The sequence below is a fragment of the Melanaphis sacchari genome, unplaced genomic scaffold (genome assembly GCF_002803265.2).
Source record: "Melanaphis sacchari strain LSU unplaced genomic scaffold, SCAv2.0 Contig27_pilon_pilon, whole genome shotgun sequence".
Classification (NCBI taxonomy): domain Eukaryota; kingdom Metazoa; phylum Arthropoda; class Insecta; order Hemiptera; family Aphididae; genus Melanaphis; species Melanaphis sacchari.
In genome coordinates, this window is record NW_020271152.1 from 2321182 (window position 1) to 2346018 (window position 24837).

Consider the following 24837-nt stretch of genomic DNA (forward strand, 5'->3'; position numbering starts at 1 on the left):
TTTATCTTCAAAATTATATTTTTATATATCCTTTTTTCTCCTACTAATGATCGAAAAGAGCAATCATTTTTAATATAAAATAAATCATATAAACAAAATTCTGACGACTTATATTCGTAACTCTTAAACTTTAATTTCTAACAGTCAATAAATTCTTATTCTTCCGGAATGCGAGGTAAGACAAATTTATTTAATACAATTTATTTACTATTCTAAATTTATCTTTAATTAGTTGATATATCACTTGAAAAAAAAAAGTTGTTAAAATTGTATAGCAAATTTTATGTTAAATGTATTAATCCTCAATGGCCTACTTTGTCAAGGGCTGTTTTAATAAAATAAAAAAATATCATTGAGTAGGTTAGGTACTGTGATATCAATTTTTTTTACTTATGAATTTAGTGATAAGTTATTGTGTAGGTACGATGAAAAACGATTCTGAACGGAGACGATTTGTCAACCTATATTTTGTATCTTATCTTATAATGTCTATAATTTATATTACAATTAGAAATGTATTTATTTTTATTAAAAATACAGTACGTTAAACTAGTTTTTCAAACTTCTAAGTCAATACCAATGTGCTTTAGAAGAGTGTGAACAGATTCATGGTAAAAACAGTTTAGGATTAATCTAAATATTCTGAAAATTGCATTGTGTATTAAAAATATATTGTACACAGTGGTAAAAATTTCAAATCAAATAATATAATAAAATAATTAAAAATATGATTTTCGTTTAATTTTCAAAGTTTGAATTTTAATCACTCATAAAACATTTGTACTTGTGTATCATCAATATTATTAAACTGTTATAATAATAAATTATGAAGCATATTAAATATTATATTTAAGTTTATTTTAGTCATACCGGAATGTTTTGAGTTTCTACAATTAATATTTTTTTAGTTATAAGATAATAAAAATCAATTAACAACGAACCGTTATAATATGTACGAATATCCAATTTTGTCAAAATTTAAATTACAAATGCTCATAAAAAATACTGTGAAATTTATATTGTTTTAAATTCCATTCACAAAAACTCGCAGAGACACTAGTATTTAATTTTCAAACATTTTTACCAACTAAAAAATTTTTGCCTACATAAAAAAAAAAAAATAAATTTGAAAATGTTAAATGTTTATAAATAAATCAAAAGATCAAAATATTTTTAAAAATACACTGTGTATAGAAAATTATATTTCACACATTTAATGAAAAATAAGAAATATCTAAGTAGGTTATTCTTTTTGAAATTACAATAAAATAAGTTAGTCGATTAGGACAAAAACTAATTTCGCGTAAATTTTTTTGTTTTTTCAGTGCTTTTTTTTTATTATTTTTACTTTTTACCAATCCTTCCCACTATATTTTTCTTTAAGTATCGATTTAATTTTATTTGGTACCAAAAACGATATCGAAGAAGAATTTTTCGGCCCAAAAGATGGATAAAATAAAATAAAAATACTTTATCGTAAAATCAATAAGTTCATCGTTCCGCTTATAATCAAAAAAATTTCGAAACATAATAATCGTTACGATTTGTTTACAATATTATAATGGTTTGAATCGCTAGTTGGTACGTATTATAAACCTTTGATGCTTAAAAGATAAGCTTATAAATAAGCTGTGATTTTGATGTATAATCGATATAATTACAATATATGATACAGACATTAACAACATTAAATATTATGGTAAGACGGGTTTCCTCTAAAATCGCTTGTACGTGTTTAAAGTGAGTTTTAACTTTTTCGTTGAAATTGAATTCCAACGATTCAAGCGCCGGATTTTAAAATACGAAAAAACTAAAAAGAAATCTAATTCAAATCCCATACCCATGCGCGTTTACGCAATATAAAAACATTGTGTTTGATATGCAATTTAACATATGCCCCCCCCCCCCCGGGATGACATAAACGCACGCATGCACGCACACAACTTATGCACATGCACTAGCAGAGTTTCATTTCATTAAGCTTTAAATAATAATAATAATAATAATAATAAAATATTCTAATAAATCGCTTTTTATCGACTACGTTCATTGATTTTATTTAATAGCGCCGTGAACGACCAACGGTAATAGGTATATTAATATTATAATAATATAGCAGCTTACATATTATATAACTTTCGTGATCAAATATATTATGCTAAAGTATATACTGTTCGGAGAAACATACATTCACTAGGTGCATGTATACATTTATTTTCCTCGGCGGCTTATCGTATTAATTTATGCGTCTTATTGTGAAAATTCATTAAACTTCATCATTGTATAATCAATGTACCTATAAGTACCCACATTTTCACGAGATAAAATATTTTTAAACTTAAAATTATATTAACATCACGGTAAGTAGACTATTGTTACAGCTAACGTAATCGATTATTAATGAATAACTTTTTATATTTGCTCAAAACAATATTGATTGATTTTAAATATATATATATATAAATATATGAAATAGCATGCTTAAATAATAAAAGATTCAAACTTTTCTTAATATTCCACGCTAAAAATTAAAACCTAATGACCCTTAAAAATTTTATTTTTATAGCTTGTATATAAAATAATTTATATTATAGTTATTTTATTTTAAACGCTACATTCCCAGACAAATTAATTTTCCACCTATCTATAAAACAGATTATCTCTTCATCCAGACAATCATGACTTTATACACGTTTCACACATTAAATATTTTTTTTTATCCCAAATTCTGTGTTGTGACTTTCTATTTAAAGACTAATTAGGAGCACATCATCTAAAACTTAATATAATACATACAACAAGGTTCCAGAATATGCCTTTATATCAAATCTTATAATAAAATAACTAACAAACAAATTGTTCATTTATCTTACAATAGTTTATAATTTCATACATAATTTATCATGCATTCTTTCTTTAGTTGATTTAATAAAAATGCACATACCAATGGCTCCAAATTGTTTTGTCCTACCAAACAATAATCTACTTCTCTCCTTAAAACTAAAAATTGTACTATAAAGAATTTGTTCAATTATTAGTTATAAAAATAATTACCAATATAAATTTGGTTTTAGAAATAATGATTCAGTTCTTCATCTAATACATACATAATATTTCCTCTTTCTCAAAAAATGAAAAAATAAAAAAAATATTTACAGCTTTAGGTATTCCTTAGCGTATCTCATAGCTCAAATTTTGACAGTGTTTGGCACAAAGGACTTCTCTACAAAACGAAACTCGTTAAAAATCGAAAACTATACGACATCATTGAAATCGTGTTAAGTATCTATCAAAAGAAACCTACTATACACATTTTGAGACTTTGAAAAGAAATATAATTTTTTTGAATACGTAGATTCATACAATACGACAGTACGTCTTGAAAATCATTTTCCATAGTTTACGATTTATTACAAGTATGAAGTAAGTCTATATTTGTTACACACATATATATATATATGTGTTATACATTATTATAAAATCATTAAAAGTGCTATAAAAGAAAACTAAAAATATACAAAGCCGTACACTTTGGAATCAGAAACAGTAAATGTTATTACAACATAATTGAGATATTATTATATTTTATTATTGAAGAAATTCGTATTGTTAGTATGTTAAACTTTTTTTCATTGTACACGTTTATGAACTATTTGAACTTCTGCGTAATAAAGTTATAACAAGTCTTTATTTACTTAAAAAATTATCATATAATACAACATAACATGATTTGGTTGGACAAAAAAGTATTGATAAATAAAATTTTAATAAAAATAAAGAATATATCATTATATCATGCTAAAGACAATACTTGTATTAGATGTTAAAATTTAATTTCAAGTATTGGTTAAAAAGTAAGAATATTAAGTTATTATACAGTCAAATTCGCTTAAAACGATCTTCAAGGTCCCTAGAAAATCTAAACGTTATATCCGAACTTCTTTATATCCGAATTATAAAAAGTAATTACACATAAGATATAAAACCAACCAAATACATTTCTTAGAATCATTTTACTTGGAATACCGTTGTATACGGCATCGTAATAAGCGAATTTGATTGCATTTATTTTTTGAAAAAAAATAATGAAAAAAACTCCTACATTGCCTACATCCTTCAAGATTTATTTGAAAATTTATGTACTTAAATATCTAGAGTATAAATCACGTCTTTATGATAAGTTAATGATAGCGAAAATGATTACTAATAATATTTAAAGGAAGAACTTTTTTTTGTACATTTTAACACCACACTTGTATAGTTTGAGAATTTGCATTTTAATACATTTTTAATATTATAATAATTTTTCATTTTATGAGTTTAAACTATGAAAACCAATTATTATGCTTTAATAAATTTAATTCATTAAAAATCCATTTTTGAATTAAATACTTTATTACTGTATTTAAATTTTAAATTTATAAATATATATATTTTAGAGGCACCAATATAATAGTTATAACATTGTCTTGGTTACCGAGGTAAATGTAACAAGAAGTATAACATATTATTATATCATATTATCTGGGAATATTTAATTTACTGTTACAAATATAATTTAATTTTAACTTAAAATTAGTTATTTGATATAAATAAACATTAAATTAAATTTAATAAAATAGTTTAATACTAATACCTTCTGATTATTTCCTTTAGTAAACTCTAAAATGTGATAACTGTGATTAAATAACTGTCAACCGATGAGTTGTAAATTTAAGTGACATAATTTATTATTCTCATACTGTGGGACTTAATAAAAAATAAAATTTTAAACTATAAAGTTAATATATAATGGGTTTATATAACACAGATTTTAGTTGAAGTGATTAATTTTTTAATTTAAATTTTAAACTGGTTTTTATTTAAACCCTAATAATAATTTAGAATTTTAACCGCTTAGAAATTAAAACGAAAATTGTCTATGATAAGTTAAAATGAATATTATATAAGAAAATTAAGGGAAAATAAATAGATACACTGCATTATTATAAATTACGTAATTAAGGTGAGGTAAAGGATAATTAAACCTGATATTTTTGCAAGGAAGGGTAAATTACTTTAAAGATATAAGTATCATATATAATAAATATTTTAAGACTTGTGTAAAAACAAAAAAATTAAATTACTATGTCGACTTGAGTGAATAAATTATTTTTCTTCTCCATCATTTTAACTCAGTTATGCAAATGGTCATATTGGCGTATTTGTGTATTAAATAATACAAATGATCTATAAGTTTAAGTATGTATATCTTTTATATTATATGGTACTTTCTAACTAGAGTTTATGAATATAATACTAGCGGCTGTAAAGAAAAATTCGTTTTGTACACTACGTATGAAAGGGGGTAAAACGTTAAATTAAATATAAGAAAAAGCAATTTTGTAAAAAACAATAAACAGGTTAAAATAAATAAAATTTAATAATTTCATATTTTATCTAAAACACCAAAATGTTTCGGGGCACCTGAGTTGAGTCTCGTGAAAAAGGTATACATGATTTGCGTTCCATTATATTGGACAGGTAGCAGAAATTTTATTTCGTTTTCAGGTATTCTCTGTGGTTTATTAAATATAAGGGGGCCTGTATATTGATACCATGTTATAACTGTTATTTATTTATTAATTTTTGACTGAAATTTTGATAAATACCATTATTATTATTATTTATTTATATATTATATTATGGACTATATTGATTTTGGTTATATTTAAATGATTTAACGTTTATAAAGTTTTTTATTAAATTTGATAAACTACTTTTTGATTGACTTGTGATTTTATTTATAATTGTTTTTTTTATTTATTTATTGGTTTTATTTGTTTAAGAACCCTTGATTAAAATACACGAATTGCTTCCTGGATTTTTCGGGACGCAATTCGTGTATACTGTATACCTTTTTTACGGGACACAACTCATGTGCTCCCAAATATTTGTTTCGCAGAAACATCAATACATAAAAATATATATTATATTGGAGCATAGAAATGAATGTATTGATTTTACAATTTTGTGTGTTTTTATTTATTTATTTATTTATTTATTGTTTATGGAGACACTTAACTAGTAGAAAAAATGCTTCGATCATCAACTTTAATGAAAGTTTCTTGTAGAAAATTGGATCTAGTTGATACATTTGAGAGGTCAATATAGAAAACTCTTAGTGTTTTTTTTAAATAATCAGAAAAAAACTAATCAAAAAATACAAATGTTTGATAAAATTTTGATAAAAGTATTAAAATAATTATTTCGAAATCTTTTTTATCAATAAATTAATTTTCTTGATCTTTGGAAAAAATTTCATTCTTAAAAACGTTTAATAAATTATTCCAGAATTTGATTCACTTTGTTTATTATACAATTATTATACAAATAAGCAATACAATAATAACGTCATTATGGTTTTATTAATGAATACATTTTCTTAGATTCTAACAATAATAACTTGTGAAGAACATTTTTTTACATATTTTATTTTTATATCTCACAAAATAATGTTATTGATAGTCATAAAAAAAAAAATATGGATTAAAATGTACACATAAAATATGGTAATATAAAAAGTTAAGTAAAACTTGCAAGAATTTACGATGAATTATTACAAAATAAGAAAATAGATTTTGTCCAAAATACTGATTTCACATAAAATTTCAAATTTTTTTTTTTTTAATTTTGACAAATTATTAAGGAAGTTAGCTACTAGAAAAAAATCAATTACTAAATAGTAAATATATTCTGTTAATAATAAAATATTAATAGTATTATAAATTAAATATTTTTGGAAAAAAATGTTATTGTCCTCAAAATACTAATAGAAAATAATAAAATAAATAACTTTATAGCAATAAAAAAAAAAGTTATGAAATATACTTGGTAATAAAGACTAACCGGCCGTTTTCATTCAGAATCGATTTTCGTATGTACAATATTATCATTGAATTTACATTTGAACATTTACAATTTAAACATCAAACGAGCACATTGAGAAATAAAGTGACTTACTCAATTACGAAGTATACTCGATACCTACTGTTCAATAGAGCGATTATCTACTTTTAGATTCTAAGAGGAGCAGTAAATGTATTGTTTTTGTAATAATGTTTCTTTTATGTGTGTGTGTAAATACTTTTTTAGAGTAGTAATAATACTTTGATTTTTAAAAATGATGTAGTTTCTGGTAGCAAATTGAATCTAGCTATATTCTGACGGGTCAAAAGTAAAAAGTTCTTTTACTTTAAAAACTAAATTTCATAGTTGGAAAAAACACAAAATGTCAATTTTAGACAAAATCAATTTTGTTTTTTTTTTTTTGTGACTTAAAAACAAATAATTGTAGATACTTGAAATTTTTATCAAATATTTATTTTATATAATTATTTTTATTTATGATAATATTTTAAAAATATTTTGATTATTTTTGAGCTATCATTTATGAAATTTTCAATAATTGCATACAATATCTTACGTAATTTATTCTTACATCTGTTTATAAATATTAAAAATGTATTAATACAATTTTGATTTTTTTTTTTTTTTATGCATTAAATACATAATTATACGAAGTCCGTCAAATTTGCAAAAAATTACCAGTTATTTCATAGTAAAGAATTCATGAATACAAATCACTCATCTTTTTGATATCTAGATTTAACACATGATTATGTGCTATTATTTATAAGTAGTTCATACTGAAACCATAAAATCTAATAAATATATAAAAAATTATTTTTTATAGATATTTTAAGTTTAAATTTAGATGAAATTACTTTTTAATGATAAATAACGTTATTATAAATTTAACTTATTTTAAAATATTATCTATGTATAGGTATTATGAATCTATTTTTGTTTTACGGTATTTACAGAAAGATGTTTTACATTTTGAGTTTATAAATTGATATAATATGATATAAATACTTAATATAATATATTATTATAATAATTATTTAATATCAATAATATAATAAATGCAATATTTAAAAAAATAAACAAATGTTAAATAAATAACTTTAATATCATATTAAGAAATATACTAAATAATATAGACTAACTGACCGTCTTCACTTAGAATAATTGTTGTTCGTATACAATAATATATCATCAAATTCAAATTCAACACACCAATAACAGTGATCCACTCAACATTTAATATATAACAGTGAAGTAACTTACATTATTTTTTTTAATTGATTTTATAAGTGCTAAACTATACTCGTTATGGTTATTACTCATTATTTGATTAAAAATAATTACCAGTTGCATTTTATGATTTTTTTTTTCTACAATAGTTGTTTTCATTACATATATCTAAACAAATGTATATCGATGTTTCCATTTATTTTAAAATAGTAATATTAATTGTATTTATTTTTTTAGACATTAGCACCTTGATAATATGAATTTATTTTTATAATTTTATTTCATATTGAAATCAAGTAATGTGATCATCTCACGAATATTACTTCAAACTATTATAGAAAACGCGGCTACAATAAACAACCGTCATGCACAGGAAAAATATGAACGATGTTACATAAAATATTTATTTGATTGTTGAAAATTGGCGTTCATTTAACAATGACGTATATTTTTTATAGAAATCACATTTTAGAGTACCTAAAAATTGACATAAAGTATGTAAGTATTTGAATAAAAATGTCATACTTAAGCGCTAAAAAAATGGAAAATTAAACGTATATAAGCAAAAAAGTTTTCATCCAAAATTGATTTTTAAGTTCAATAATAACCATAAATCATTTTCGAACATAACACGGCGACAGCATTATTTTGGCATTCGACATACCTACACAAAATATCCAGGATTACGTATGAAGTTCACATCACGTGCGATGTACGTTCAGTTTAATAATTTATTCATTTCAAAGTGTATTGTCATGGATTATTTTAAATTACAATTTTAGGAAGAAAGATAAAGACTTTTTGTGGAATTTTAGGAGCATGTATTCATAATTATCTAGGTTGAATAAAAATATTTACTTTAGGACACTCTGTCAGTAATAATTCGTCTATTCTTTATGTTTTTTAAATAAACTGTTAAACGATTTAGGATTAAGGAACTTTCTTTTACTTGAAATATTTTTTTTACATTTATAAAATATACATTGGTAATAATATTATATAGATAAATAAACATAAGACATATAGCATCCGAACAATATTATTTTAAGTAACAATAGATTTCAGACAATAGTCTAAATTTCGAATCCCACAAGAGGTCAAAATGTTGTAATATTAATCTCAAATATACTGTTTCAGAATCACGAAGTTACTACCGAGCATAATTTTGGTGTCACGTGCGAAGAGACAATGATAACAACACACAACAGAAATGGTGTCTTGCTCTTATGGGAAAACTTTATGGTCTACATTTATAACGCTACACGCATGAACAAAACTGAAATGGCTTTAGTTTCCTAAAATGATCATTATCTAAAGGAATTCACCAAAATATGAACTATGGCAAATTTTGTGTTTTATTATTATTTACTTTGTCTATGTGTAACATTGTTGTTCTGTTTGTTATTATAATCCTTATATGCTTTTAAACATGATTATATAAAATAAGTAACTTATTATCCCTTTTTAATTTCAATAATAAAATAAAAATACTTATAGTTTTTAATTTTGTTTAAAACAAATTAATTTATAGTTCATTTTTTCAAAGTTCACCTTACTTATTATCAACTAATATAAACAAAATATTTGGATATAAGTTATTTAGGTAAATGTTCTCATTTCTTAATAAAAATAAAAAAATTATTTTGATTGGAATTAAAAAAAATAAATATGTCTAATCATAATTATTTAAATTTGTTTAGGTGAGAATTTATTGATTCTCTAATAACTGTGAAAACAAACATTTTATGTTTCAATATGTTGTTATTACCACAACGCTATAAATAATAAAACTCGACAAAAGTTATTAGTGTGTGATAAACATTAAGCATTAAAGACAAAAATGTAGAAACTTAATGTCCCCAGCGACCACACTTTGGTTTTGCTAAGATGTTTCTCATTATAATCTGATGTGTGTGTACGTTTATGTGTGTAAAATGTACATTAGTATCTACTTTTGACAATACCAGAAATGGAATATACAAGGTTTATATTAGATTTAAAGTTAAAAGCCTCGAATAATACGAACAGAGTACATAAAGTCGACTGTCCCGAAATTTTTACATTTTGCTGAACAAGACTTCTGTAAACATTCGTTTAAATCGAAAAGTATACTTCGTCGATTTCTGGACTTACAATAAATTTGTGTCAAGTTTTATGTGATATTTATTATTTTAAATAATAATAATAAATCATTCATGTTTGCGGGTGAATTAATTATTATTTTTTAATTTGTACAAACTTATACAGCTCATATAACATTCTTTTCCTGTTTATGTTGTATTAAAATTAAGTCTGTTAATGTTTGTATATTTATATGTGTTAGTGTTATATACAAAATCATTAAAAGTGCCTAAAAAAAAAAAAAAAAACTAAAAGCATACAAAAGTTTTAAACAAGAAAAAGTAAATGTTATATCAATCTAATTGAGTTATTATTCCATTTTATTATTGAACAAACTCTTATTGTTTGTACGTTAAACTTATTTTTATTGGACGCAATAATGAATTATTTGTACTTCACGTAATAAAGTTATATGTCTTTTTTTTTTTATCAGAAGTAATTTACTTAAAATATTATAATACAATACAACGCAATAAGAATTGAATGGATAAATTACTAACAGAGTAACAATTTGATATGACAGAGATTATTTGCACATTTCGGCGTAAGACAAGTTATCATAAACATAACAATTTAATTTAAAAAAATAAATACTTTATACAAGTAATACAACATTAATAAAAATGAGCAAAAATTCATTCATTTAAGTTAGTTTTTAGTAATAATTACAACAATATTTACAGTTAAAAAAAAAAATTCATGACATATATTTTTTTTTTTTTTTTATAATGCCTAATTAAAATAATTTGGACGTATAAAAATTATAGATTGCTGAGATAAAATGTATTTTATGAGAATACTGCTCTTTAAGTAAATCTTTACGATTTTTTTTTATATTTATCGTTGTAAGTTTAAATATATCAACTATATTAGCTCTTGACCCAGTTAAATGTAATAACCATTATCATATTTAAATACAATAAAATGTTAAATCATTGTCCAGCAGGTTTAACAGTTTTTTTTTGTGTTGAAATTTTAGAATAGGTGATTAGATAGGCATGTGCTTTTCACGTTCATAAAAACGTACTAATTATTACTGTTAGTATTATGTTTCGCTTGTTGATACTTCAAAGGAATTCAGTTGGCAATCAACTAGTTAGAAGCATAGAATAACAGGATGCTTGTACTGATTATAGGTTAATATTTTATCAACTAACGACTGTTTATTTTGTACTGCCATACTCTTATAGAGTTAAAAAAAATCATTCGTTATCGAAAATGAACCTATATGAAAAAATATCCTGGGATACAAAAATAACAATATAGAATTGACTACACCAATTAAATGATTTCATCAATGCAAAAGTTCACTGCATGTGACGATTCTGATGGAATCCCGACAACAATTTTTAATTTTTCTCCATTTTCTTATTTCTTCTGATTTAATTACACAATGTTTTTTATTACGTATTTATTTTTAATATTGGGAAATTTATCAGCTGTACAGTATGTTTTGTGTGTGATGATAGACTATTGAGCAAGTTATTGTAATTTATGTGTTAAATTTTAATTTACAAATGAAATATTAAATGATAAATCATTCAATCGACGAAAAAAAATTTTAAGCAATGATAATTGATCAGCCTTTATTTTTAAGGAATTTTATAATTTACATATTCTACTACTATTATTACTACTATTAAGTATTAATAATACCTATTGTAAATGTCGATCTAAATTTTATAAAAAATATTATGTAAATTATAACTTAAATATTAGGTACATATTAGTTAATATCAATAATAATACATCGATTTTAACTAATAAAATATATAACGGAACGGTATAAATTCATTCGTAGTATGAATAATTGCTTATATTAATAATTAGTCTAAAAAGTTTGAAAATTTGACTGCGCATTGAAAATAATGGGCAAATTTTAACTTCTCTAAAAGATGAAACAGTAAATTCCCCTAAAAATATTTCATTAAAATATTAGAACCATTATACGTTACCCAGGAACACCACGTTATCGTCCAAAAATATATGTTATTTTAATAATTGCATTTATATTTTATATTTTGAAAAATTCATCATTATGCTAGATTTATTAAAATTATTGTTATTGATTTCGTCATGTTAGTTATTTTTTGATTGAGTATTAATGTGAAATATTTCTTAATACAACAACGCTTCTTCTTTTCGCCAGTTTGAAACAACGTTCGTTAAAAATAATATTTATGCATTTTATACACGACTAATAAACAAACGACCATGTTCACTGATAATAAATTAGATTCATGACATACCTACTGATTAATTAAAAAAAAAAAAATACGTTATGTTAAGATATCACAAAAACATAAACGATGTTATGCATTTATTATAGAAATAATATAGATCAAGTAACGTCGATGGTATGTGATATTGACTAAAAAGGAAAAAATAGTCAGACCCAGTTTTCTTTATTACTAGTTATTATTAGTATTATGAGGAAAATAATATTAAATTAGATATAAATATACCTTAAATAATAATATTAAAACCTTAAATTACTATTTGATATAAAAATATTAATATTTGTTAAATTATTAATTGAGATGTATATAATTTAAATATTTTATAATAATGTAAAATAAAATAATTACACTATACAATGTTTATTATAATGATAACAATTTAATAAATTTGTTTATTTTAATTTAGAAAATTAGAAAGAACGCAGTTACTCTTTATATTATGATCTATATGCTAATTAATAAAATTAGATTAAATGTATGATTGGTTAACTTCTAACTTCTAGATATTAATTATTTTTATTTGTTAATTATTTCCATTAACTTGCCAATCTTTAGAAATCAACATAAGTGGTATCATAGTATCAAAATGTTTTTAGGGAAATTCACAAAAAAATAGAGGAGTTTACATATGCTAAAAATAATATATACGTTATTATAATTATATTAAATTGATGAAAAGTCACGATTTATTTTTCAGTTTTTAATTAAATATCTTGTTTTATAAAATTTTTAACTTAAAATATCTATAAAAATTAATTCTACGAACGTATTTAGATATTTGTTAACATGACTTATGAGGTGCCTATGTTAAATGTTTGATCCCCATTACAAGAACACTAATTATAAGCACTACTTAGGTACACAATCTGATCATTTACAATTTTATTTAAATAAAGATAATGTTTTCATTGCATAAATGCATAGTATGCATTTAATAATGATAATTTAATTTACCTATATTTTATTAATTTTGGAAATCTCATTCATTTAATGTTGAGATAATCAACAGATGCACCGATATTGGAATGCTGTAAAAATCAATATGGTAATATTTACATATTTTTATATATTGTTTGTTAAATTGAAAACGCCATTTGTTTTATTATAATAAGTGGTATATTGATTATATTTTGTCATGTATCTTCTACAATTTTGAATAATAATTTTACTAATAAATTTTAAGACTGTATGACATTTTGCTGATTACTATACTGAAATCTTAAATATTATTTTGAAACAAAAGTTTTAGTAAAATCATTACTCTTCCAAAACTAAATTGCATTATGTTACAAAGAGTAAGAACCAAATATTACTGTTTGAGATTATTCTAAAATAAAACTTATCTGAATATTTAATGAAATATATCTTTTTACTTCCATTTTTATTGAAAACTTTCAACATAACAGAATCTATACAAATTATAAGTTGTAGATTTTTTTTTTAATAAAATGTATTCTAATTATTTTAATGAAATGAAAAAACTAGCAGTTTTGATTTTTTTTTTTTTTTTTTGTAATAATAATAATTAAGAGTCAAATGAAAAATTCATTTTAATATAATCTAACCTATCGTATTTCTGTAATATCTTGTGAAAAAAGTTATATAATATTAATGGATAGGCATAAAGTATAACTTTAGGAACTCTATAGAAAAATTGCTATACAATATTGTGCATTAAATACTATTATTTTTTTTAGTTTTATTTTCTCTCAAAATATCAATAATTAGTTCCTTTTTATTTTATAAAATATAATTGGAACTCATTAATTTAAGTTTTTAGTACATCATTTTTAAATATTTTACTTAAAAATATTAATAAAATACTAATTGCATTTGTTTCTTTAACTGCTAACTATGCATTATGTATTCATTTTTTATTGATATTTAATGATAATAAGTAAAATTATAACTATAATAATTAATTATGATAATACTCTTTCTTTATATAAAATATAAAGTATTTTTTTATTTTCATAATATGAGAAGAGTGTACTTTATTTAAATCCACGAATTTTGAAATAATTAAAATATTGATTTTATAATTTGTGTATAGTAAAAAAAATCAAAATATTTAAGTTATTAATTTTATACAGTGATAACATTATGAGAGAATGAAATTGATAACGAGTAATTTTCCCCCTTTGATTATAAAAACTCTCGATTACTCGACCTTACGATAGTTGTGCATAATATGGTACTTGGTGTTGTAATTTAATTTGTTCAAAAACTTTAAAAAAATCTAAAATAACGTCACTTAGGTAAGTATTATATTATTTAGCGTTTTGTGTATTTTTATGAAATAGTTGGCTATCTATTTAATATGCTTACTTTCATAAAAATAACTATTTTCAATAAGAAATATCATGTAATTTCGAAATTGTATTCAATTATTATATATAAGTTAATTAATTGAGTGTGATGTTACATAACTCGGAAATTTATTCATAATAACTATAATCAACAATAAAACAAATAATAATAATTACGAATAGACATACAAATTAATTAATTAGAAACACAATACAATAGATGTCCTGAAATAGGAATTTTCATCAGTGGGCGTTAACTAGAGAAACGAGTGGTTATATTTTGACCATATATTGTGTTGCACAATAATGTGGTAATTTAAACATGTGTTACTCTGTAACGTGTGTATAGATATATGATTGCCAATTATAGTAATTAGCCTTCACAAGTACACAAATTTGATTTATAATCAATGAATAAGTTACCTTCAAGTCATGGTTGATTGAAGACCATGAACACGAGGGACACCCTGTGATTTTATATAACGCCGTATGCGTCTCTTTTGATTTGTTTCACAGTTTATTGTTTTAATTATATAACAATAGACACCGTTAACAAATGCACTAGTTATAAACACCAACGTTTAGACATATTTTTATGATTTAATGTAAATATATAGTATTATAGTTATTTAACAAGTGTTGTAATTATTTAGATTAAATGACAATTTATTACCTAAGATATATAAATACAAAAAAGGATCATTGATGTTCTTTTTTAAACCATATGTATACTGAAGCTGTTATAACTAATCAATAAAACTAAGAAATAGTTATCTAAATTTTATGATTTTGAAGTGCCAATATATGAATAAAATAATTAAATACTTAGGTAATATATATATATATATATATAATATGTGTGTGTGTGTGATTGGATTCATTATTATAATTACATATAATCAGCTTTTTTAATACCTTTTATTTTAAAATTATTTTATTTTCGTAAGACTATAAGAATATTATGTAGCTTATGCATAACAAAACCAACTTAAGATATGTTTATCTTCTATATTATAATATAATAATATAATTTGATTATAGTAATAAAATAAATAGTTATAAACAATACAATATTATGTATATACGAGTAGGTGTATATATATAAATGATTCTAGTGATTTATCATTTTTATTAGAATGACATAATTACTGAAAAGCAGTTACAAACTAATGTTAAAAAATATAAACTATGATAATAAAATATTATAGTTTATAAGAAATACTATTCAATTTTACCTAAATATAAGACAATTTAATTAAAAAAAAAAAAAAAAACCACATATAAACAACTTTAATTTTATTTTGTGTTCATCGAGAGTAAAGCAAGTCATATATTGTTTTTTATTCCCTAGAGTATTAAAAAAAATCATTATTTTAACATAAAATGAAGCTTAACATGTTTATTTTATTTAAAAAACAATTTATTTCCTAGTGTTTTGAATATTTATCAATTGGTACCACTATTTTAATGATAACATATACATTATAATTTATAAGTAATAAATAGGCTACCCATACATGACCTCACATAAATAGGTATACTGAAATTATCCCCTAAAGTACTATAAATGTGTCAATATTTCACATAGTTCTCTTTGTTAGTTGAATATATTATTATACTAAGCAATAACTACAATAGAATAGCTTTATAATTATATGCAGAGTATTCCTAATATAATAAAAATAAAGTATTTTAAATTGAAAATGTTCGTTTGATACTCAATAAAGTCTTAATTTATTCAAGAATATATATATTTATATATGTTTACGTATAATAAATTCATTAAAGTTATAATTTACATACTCTAATGATTTTTTTGTTCTTTAGGAAAAACTATTTATGTTTAAAAAGAATAAATATCTACAGGTTTTTTTTTTATGAGATTACTTTAAGATCAGCCATCAACTTTTATTATATTTTTAAAACGAAGTTTATGTAATAAGATTAAGATTTCAAAAATGTTATAATTAAAAAATGTATTACACATCACTAAACAATAAACAATTTATAAACTGGAATGAACAGAATCTTGTTTACTCAGTTCACACTACTAATATGATTAATACAAATACTTTAAAGTTTCAAATTTATTTATGTAAAATTGTATACTTTTATTTAAACATTTTAAACTTTGATATGGTTAGAAATAATTATAGCTTATGACTTTAAATTTCTGTCATTATTTTAAAATATCGTTCAATATTATATTATTGATTCAACTAAAATTTAATAATGCAATTGCAAATTAACATATTAACAGTAGAAATTTTAATAATTTCAAATAATCATTTATTCGATTATTTTAAGTCCATCGTTTAAATCAAAATGTAATCCAGTAAAAATTTTATTTTGTTTTTATTTAACTGTATGAGACATTTCTCCATCAAAAAGTGAACACGATATTATTATTTTTTATTAATTTAATACTGTGGTATTTAATTTTTTTTTAAATAACGACCACCGTATTACAATTTTATGTTGTTATCACACAATATTATTAACAAATCATAATAATATAGGTAGATCGTAAGTGTACGTTGCAAAATACCAGGCTCGTTTGTGCTGTTAAATTGCATAATTGAAACGCCGTGTAACGGGTAATATATATGTTGTCCATCTAACATATTTATACCAACACACCACTTGGACTGTACAGATTACACCACTACAGACAAATATATAATGGGCAATACAACAAGTAAACTACGTAATATTTTACGCGAGTATTAAATATATTACAGTCACGATAAGAAGCGGTAAATTTTTAAATTGTAACCGCAACTAAAACACAATCATTTATGGACGATATAATGCCTGATAACGATTTTTCACATACCACGGACTACAAATAATTACTATGAAATTGATGCAAGTTTGTTTAGTTTTAATTAACTATAAATGTTAACTTATAATAAAATCAAATATAAAATAAATCACTTAAAAAAAATTGGCTACATCTGGTGGGGATAATACAATTTTATTATTTAAATTCTGCATATTGTGTTCAAATCGTATTATTATAATGCTGACTATACATTATGCCATAATTCCACTTTTCTGACTTAATGTTATATTCAAAATTTAAAGCTTAAACCTAAGATTTACTATGGTTATTTTGGTTTCCTAAAAATCATTTATATACCTACGTAAGACGAAAAATTAATTTCGCTACAGCAGTTACGAAAAGATATATATATATATATTTTTAAATTAATGAAATATATTTTTACGATCGTCAAATAATTTCAAAATGAAGTGAAGGAGATGTTGATTTTACAATAATATGATGTTGTTAAAAAGAAACTTTTTTTCGAAGAAAATACGTTTCGTAATGACATATACGTCATTGAAAGTAGTCAATATTGGTCGTATAACCAACAAACAGAAAATAAAAGTGAGTAAATTAAAATGATCGAGAATTCATCTTTTATTTAATATAATTTCGTTCATAAAATTGAAGATATGATTTAAGTTATTTTTATTGATTTAATTTTATATTTTTTCCTGTAAAATAATAATGTTTATTTCTATTCAAATATACAAAACATTAACTTTTAATTATACCTTAACAAAATTACTATACAAATTAGTTAAATTCCATCAAATTTCTACCAATTTTATAGAATACTAAAAAACTATTTAAATTTTTAATTATGACAACATACTATTATATACCTACAGCGTTTTTATAACAAATAATAAATATTACAATCCTATCTAACTAGTTTACTTAAAATTAAATTGCGATGCATCTTGTATGTAAAAATCACTTTTTATTTAAATATTAAATATATATTTTCTTAATATTCAAAATCAAAAAATTTAAGTTTAAAAGGTTAAGATTCAAATTATACAACTATTTATAATTTTTTATAAAATTTTAATAATACTCCATAATTAAAAAAAAGTATATACCTAGTATTCACGAATTGTTTTCATTAGCACAAATTTGGATTGTATTTTTTTGTCAAGAACATTAATGTAATATTTAACAACTTACCATTAAGTTTAGCATTTTTTATCGAATTGAAAAAAAAATCTTAACAGCGCAAACTATACTATTGTAAAGTAATTTTTAAATATTTGAATCAAATCATGTATAATAAGTCATCTAAGTCATCGTCCGAAACGTCACATATTAATATATATATATAAATAATTTTCATATATAAAATCTTAAACGACAAGACCGATTTTGAGTACATTTTTTGTTTGTGTAAGTCTTTGAGTGGTTTAGATAATTAGATTCACAACTAAACCCAGTAGATAGTGTTACTATTGGGTTCTAGGAAATGTTGGCATGTATAAATATTTCTTAAATAACTCATGTGAAGTGAATCTTAACTGAAAATGATTTCAGAAACCAATCATCTTATCGTCATTGGTTCTTTAAAATTAAAAAGCACACTATGCAGCATACTTTAAATATAATTTTATGGTCCTAACTCCTGTTCACGGAATATTGAACGATAAAATATGAATATATCTGTTCAAAAAATTAAATTTAAATTTAATGAAAAAAAATAATAAAACTTTTCCTCTAGATAAGTCGAGCTTAATGTAAATAAAAGAATTTTTAATATTAAATTAATTAAAAAAATTTCAGATCATTTTAAAATAAGACAGTAAAAATCTATTAAAATACTTAAGAATTTGCCAGTGAGCTGATACATACACAAAAACTGAGATTCAGCGATGTATCATTTTGTGTTCGTTCGAGCAAAAAGGTTTTAAGTTTATTTCCGATTCTTTAAGTTAATTAACAAACAAATTATTAATTTTTAAAATAATTGGCACATAAACACATTAAGATAAAAAATAAACTCCGTCTGTGAACGACGAATATAAATATCGAATTGAACAAAGTTTGAACCATATAAGAAGTGTAATTTTAATGAAAAATGAATTGCACTAGGATAACTGCTATGTCGCTTGCTACCATGTAAGCTAAAAAAACAATTTATACGTATATTTCCCTGATCATAAAAATGAATATTATAGTTTACAAAGATATATTAGAAAAATTACAGAAACTTTGAAAAATAATAAATATTTAGTTTGACCACCTGTCAACCGAGTGAAAAATAATTTTTTTTTTTTAAATACTAATATTAAATTGTCAATACAATTTTAATGGTCAACACCGGTAAGGACATTTTTGTAAAGTTGACATGTTGGAAATATCATCTATACATTAAATCAAAAAAATCAAAAATATTATTTTTTCATACGCGTTACACTAAATTTTAATATTAAGTAACCAAACTTAACACTGATGCCTTTTGTACAAGCAACAAAAAGCACGGGAACAATTTATTAGTATGTTGTTTTTTAATTTCGAATGCATTCAACAAAATTTTTGTTGGATAAACAATAAATATACAGACTATCTTCCAAAAATTATGCTTTACCATTGCAACTACATCTAAAATAGTGAAGAATAGATAAATTTATTGCAATGGATCGATGTATTTATTTTTATTATTTACCCTGTAAACTTCACTAGTGAATATTTTCTTAATACTGTACCTAGTGTTTATCTAATAGATAGTTGAGAGTAAACCAAACACGTTTATTTAATACTAAGTATTTTATTTTGATAATATTTTTATAGTTCGAGTTCATAATATCTTTTCCTCTCTTGCACTATAGTCATAATTCTCTAGAAATAAGTTAGGTGTAATATTTTTTTTTTTTGTTTAAAGTTCGTTTGAAAATGGTTCTCTGAATGAAACAATACGATTGGCTTGATTTTGTATTTTAAAGTACATATAAGAAATATTTCTTAATATAATAAACTCGGTAGTCTAGATGCAGATTTATACCAAAAACGTTCTAAAAAAATTGGTAGTCGATTTAAAAACAAATTACATTAACACATGGATAGAATAATTTACATTATTTTTAGTAATATTAATGGAACGTCCAAGTGTGGACTATTTTGGTACTGGGATCTAAGAACTGTATACGTACCTTGAGCTGGTAGCTTTTTGTCTCGCAGTCCTTTCCACGGAAGTTATGAATAATTGATATTTTACTTATTGGACACCACAAGCAAGAAACAATTTTTCCATGATAATGAATACGAGTTTTATATTTTTGCACATAAAATAATCAAAAACGTTTTATTACGAATTAATTAATAATTATGATTATGGTTTTTTTTTTTTTTTTTAATTACCACAGAGAGTAATGAATGATGATTATTAAAATATTGAGAAATAATATGTATTTCAGCATAAATCGCAGTGAGTGAACACGTTTGGGCAGTAATTTATTAATAATAATTTATTATTCAATAAACTATATTAAATTTTTAATAGATTATTATTTGAAACGCACCCGATTTCTATAAAATCAGATCAAGTAATTTATAATTTTAGTTATTTTGACAAATTTTTTAATATTAAATTTTAAACACTTATAAATAAAATTATGCTTAAGTATGTTCTTTAAATATTTTTAAATTACTATTTCTAAAACTTACAAGGAATCTTGTTTTTAATTTTCTAGTAATAATTTGTCCAAGCATAAAAATGTTATCTATAGTAACCGTTGAAATGTTTTTACTTTTTTTAATTCATATATAACATAATTTATTTTCTATAAATTCACCATTGTTTAAATTATCATTTTTTCATGCACAATAAGATTTTCAAAGCATTTAGACTAATTTTGAGCTTGTTATAGGCAGTTTAAAATTATTTTAAATATTTTGAAAATTCCATTGTGTGTGTAAAAATTATAAATGATGGATTTACAAAAAAAAAAAATTATGTGATGCAAAATTCGAAAAAAAGTAAAAAAATTTGAAATATCTATAATAAATATCACCAAAATAGTCAACATAATATTTATGTAAATTATATCATGTATAACATTTTTACACAAATATTTAATGGGAAATTCTAGTCTCTACAATTATTATTATTAATTATCAAATTTTAACAAAAAAGCGAAAACTTTATTTTGAATAGTTCTAAGAATTTTTACTATTGAGGTCTGAAACTGACCCTCTAAAATACCAACTAGACTCAAATTAATACCAATAATGTAAAAACCACAATTTAAAATTCAAATACTTGTAATATTCCATAAAGTTTTTTTGCGACTATCATTACCCTCTTTTAAAACACGTATCATTATAAAACAATATATTTTTCGCTATCTATTCTGAAAAATTAAATATGCGGCATTTAAACAGATACCGACACCTGAAATTTTCGCATTTAAAAATAAAATAATTTGTTTTATTTAAATGAAGATTTTGAACGAAGTAAATTTTATTAAGAAATGAAAATTGATTATGTTAAAAACAAATACTATAATATTTTAGGTATTGTTGTCAGCAATTTAAATTGTTCTTTATACCATTATATATTTTCAACGAATTTTTTAGATACAACAATGCGTGAAGTATATGTATTGTATACCATATTTAAAGATAGTTTATTGTATTAATAAAATTTAAAATAACAAAATAAAAATGCTATTTGTAGTGTATAATAGTACATTTTATATCTACATCATATATTATATTTTATTTTTATAACTGAACGATTTGTAGGATTAAAATAAATAATGTGAAGTCATTATCATACGAAATTCCATTAGTATTTTCAAATTTACTTGAGTTTTGGTTTAGTTTTTAATTATTGGTAATTACTAATTTAATTCGAAATATACTCATACACATTTTTCAATCACTGATAAATTAATACAATATACAATTAAAATAAATAATTGTGTCGCTGATAAGTTTTAAGTCATTTTAATTCTACACCAATAATTGTTTTTCACGGAAAATCTGTAATATTTATTTATAACAAGAATTGTAACAGTATTGAGCTTTCTACACATATTTATAATAAGAAAAACTATATTATCAAGAATACTAAATATGTGTATATTTTTTAACAATAAAAACTAATTATGCTCCTTTTTATACGTAGTGTTTATTGTTTTTAATATTTACAAATATAATAGTTTGACTAAGTTTTCTAAATACATAGCATAATTAGCATAATTATTAATTCCAAATAATACCTGGAATTATCATAATAGCAAAGTGTAATATAACAAAACGATACAAAATTAAATGAAATATTTATAGATATTGTTACGCTATTGGTCGTATTTTTCAACTAATATAAACGGAAAATTCTCTGTTTATAATTTAAATGTTATACTTTGTTTTGTGTAGCAGGGCACAGCGGTATCTATATATTATCATAATATTAAATATACTAATCAAACCCGTTTGACGGTGTCTCGCACAGTATACGATTCTGAAAACAACGTTTGCCACTATATTTAAGGTATCTTCACAGGTGAGTTATTTTTTTATTAACGAAATGAAGTTTTAAAGTTTTCATCCGGTAAACGGTTTTGTATTGTGAAAACGCGTATATATTATTGTACTGGGACAAAAAAGTGTTAAGGTCTCGATTTTTTTATCGTTCTGGAAAAAAGCTCGATGGTCAGTTTCTTATACAACAATAACGGTATGATAATGCGATATCATTTCAAGCGAAAAGCGATATATTATTATTATACCAGTATCTCCAACACAATGGTATACAAGTGTAAGAACCTAAATACGTATACAATCACACATGTACGTAATTTTTGCAGTTTTTCAATAGTTTAGCTGCATGCTACGTATTATAAATCATAAGCAAGCCAATTTTTTTGTTCGGACAAAGGTTAGAGTCTCCTTCGACGGTCCTGCCGATAAGCTGATGTAAAAAAAAAAAAAAAAAAAAAAACACGAGAACTAAAAAAACTACATTCCGACGCAAGACGTTTATATCTGTCTGTATAATATTTTATTTCTATTTTACGGGTTTGTGGCACGTACACGGACGATTTAAACGAATATCGTCAAAAACAAACGCGTTTGCAATAGATAGATAGAGATGTACACAAAAAAACCTACAGAAAACGACCCATGTACCTGGAATTAATGGCGAGTCAAAAGTATTCGTCCGCGCATAAATAAAGCGTCTTTGGCGGTTACATCGTACTATACTAAACAACGGTCCAGTTGAATTGCACTGCTGCAGTGCGTGGGCACAAGAGTTTTTCCCAAAGGATTTATCGGCAACCACATTTTTTACCTCTCCGGGTACGCATAACTTTATCCCACACATGTATTCGACTCCCGAATACACCTGCCGGCCATATGCATATAGTATTGCGTATAAAACAGATGCATTTACGCACTGCGACTGTGCAAAGGGTTTACCTGCTCTCGACTTTCTTCAGACGTACCCTGTGATGGGCCAGGAACTTCTTGTTGACCATGTCCAGGGCCAGGTCGACGGCCGGCCCGCACCGTTCCAGGTCGAACGGCGAGTCCAGTTTGGTGGTCATCAGCACGCCCACCTTATACTCGACGAAGCCCCCGGCGGCGGCCTGCACGGTGAGTGGTGGCAGCAACAGCAACAGCCACGCGGACACCGCCCACCCCGTCGTCAACATCATTCGACGGCGTATAATCGCGTGCGACGGCTGAAATCGCGTGCGACGGTGATGCGATTGCTGTGGCGGCGGCTGCGGCGGCGGTGACGATGATTGCGACGGCGACGACGATGGCGGCGACGATGACGACGACGACTGCGACTAAGGTCCGCGACGACGTGGACACCGCGAAAGGATCGCACCGGCCGCCGCCGCCGTCGCCGTCGCGTTCGCGTTCGTCCACGAGGCAAGCACCCGCCCGCGCGCATGACCGTTGCGTCGCCCCGCGCACTTGTTGAATTTCCCGAGGGCTGATTTTTCACACCCCTCCACACCCGCCGCTATGGCCAAGGCAGTGGTTCGGATGTATAATGCTGTTATGCAAGCCACTGCTGCCTTCGCCGCCACCGAACTCGTGTCAACAAGTGTACATTTGTATGTATATATACTAATATATAGAAATATGTATTTGGGGTGATTTTCCGAGTATGCTAACCCCTTCTCCATTTTCCCCTTAACTATGAGTTTATTCAAGTAACGATTTTCGTAATTTTTAAATATACTCG

At 24.1% G+C, this 24837-nt stretch overlaps 1 protein-coding gene across 2 annotated transcripts in view; it reads right to left on the minus strand.

The window, feature by feature from the left end:
* LOC112595428 (atrial natriuretic peptide receptor 1-like) overlaps nucleotides 1–24429 on the minus strand; it is a 55856-nt gene extending 31427 nt beyond the window's left edge. Inside the window, exon 1 of one of the 2 annotated variants that reach the window (XM_025340638.1) lies at nucleotides 24057–24429. In XM_025340638.1, the coding sequence (XP_025196423.1) occupies nucleotides 24057–24295 (239 nt within the window). In that variant the 5' untranslated portion in view covers nucleotides 24296–24429. The remainder of the gene's footprint in view (nucleotides 1–24056) is intronic. The other variant, XM_025340637.1, reaches the window with a different exon arrangement.
* Between the last annotated feature and the right edge of the window lie 408 nt (nucleotides 24430–24837).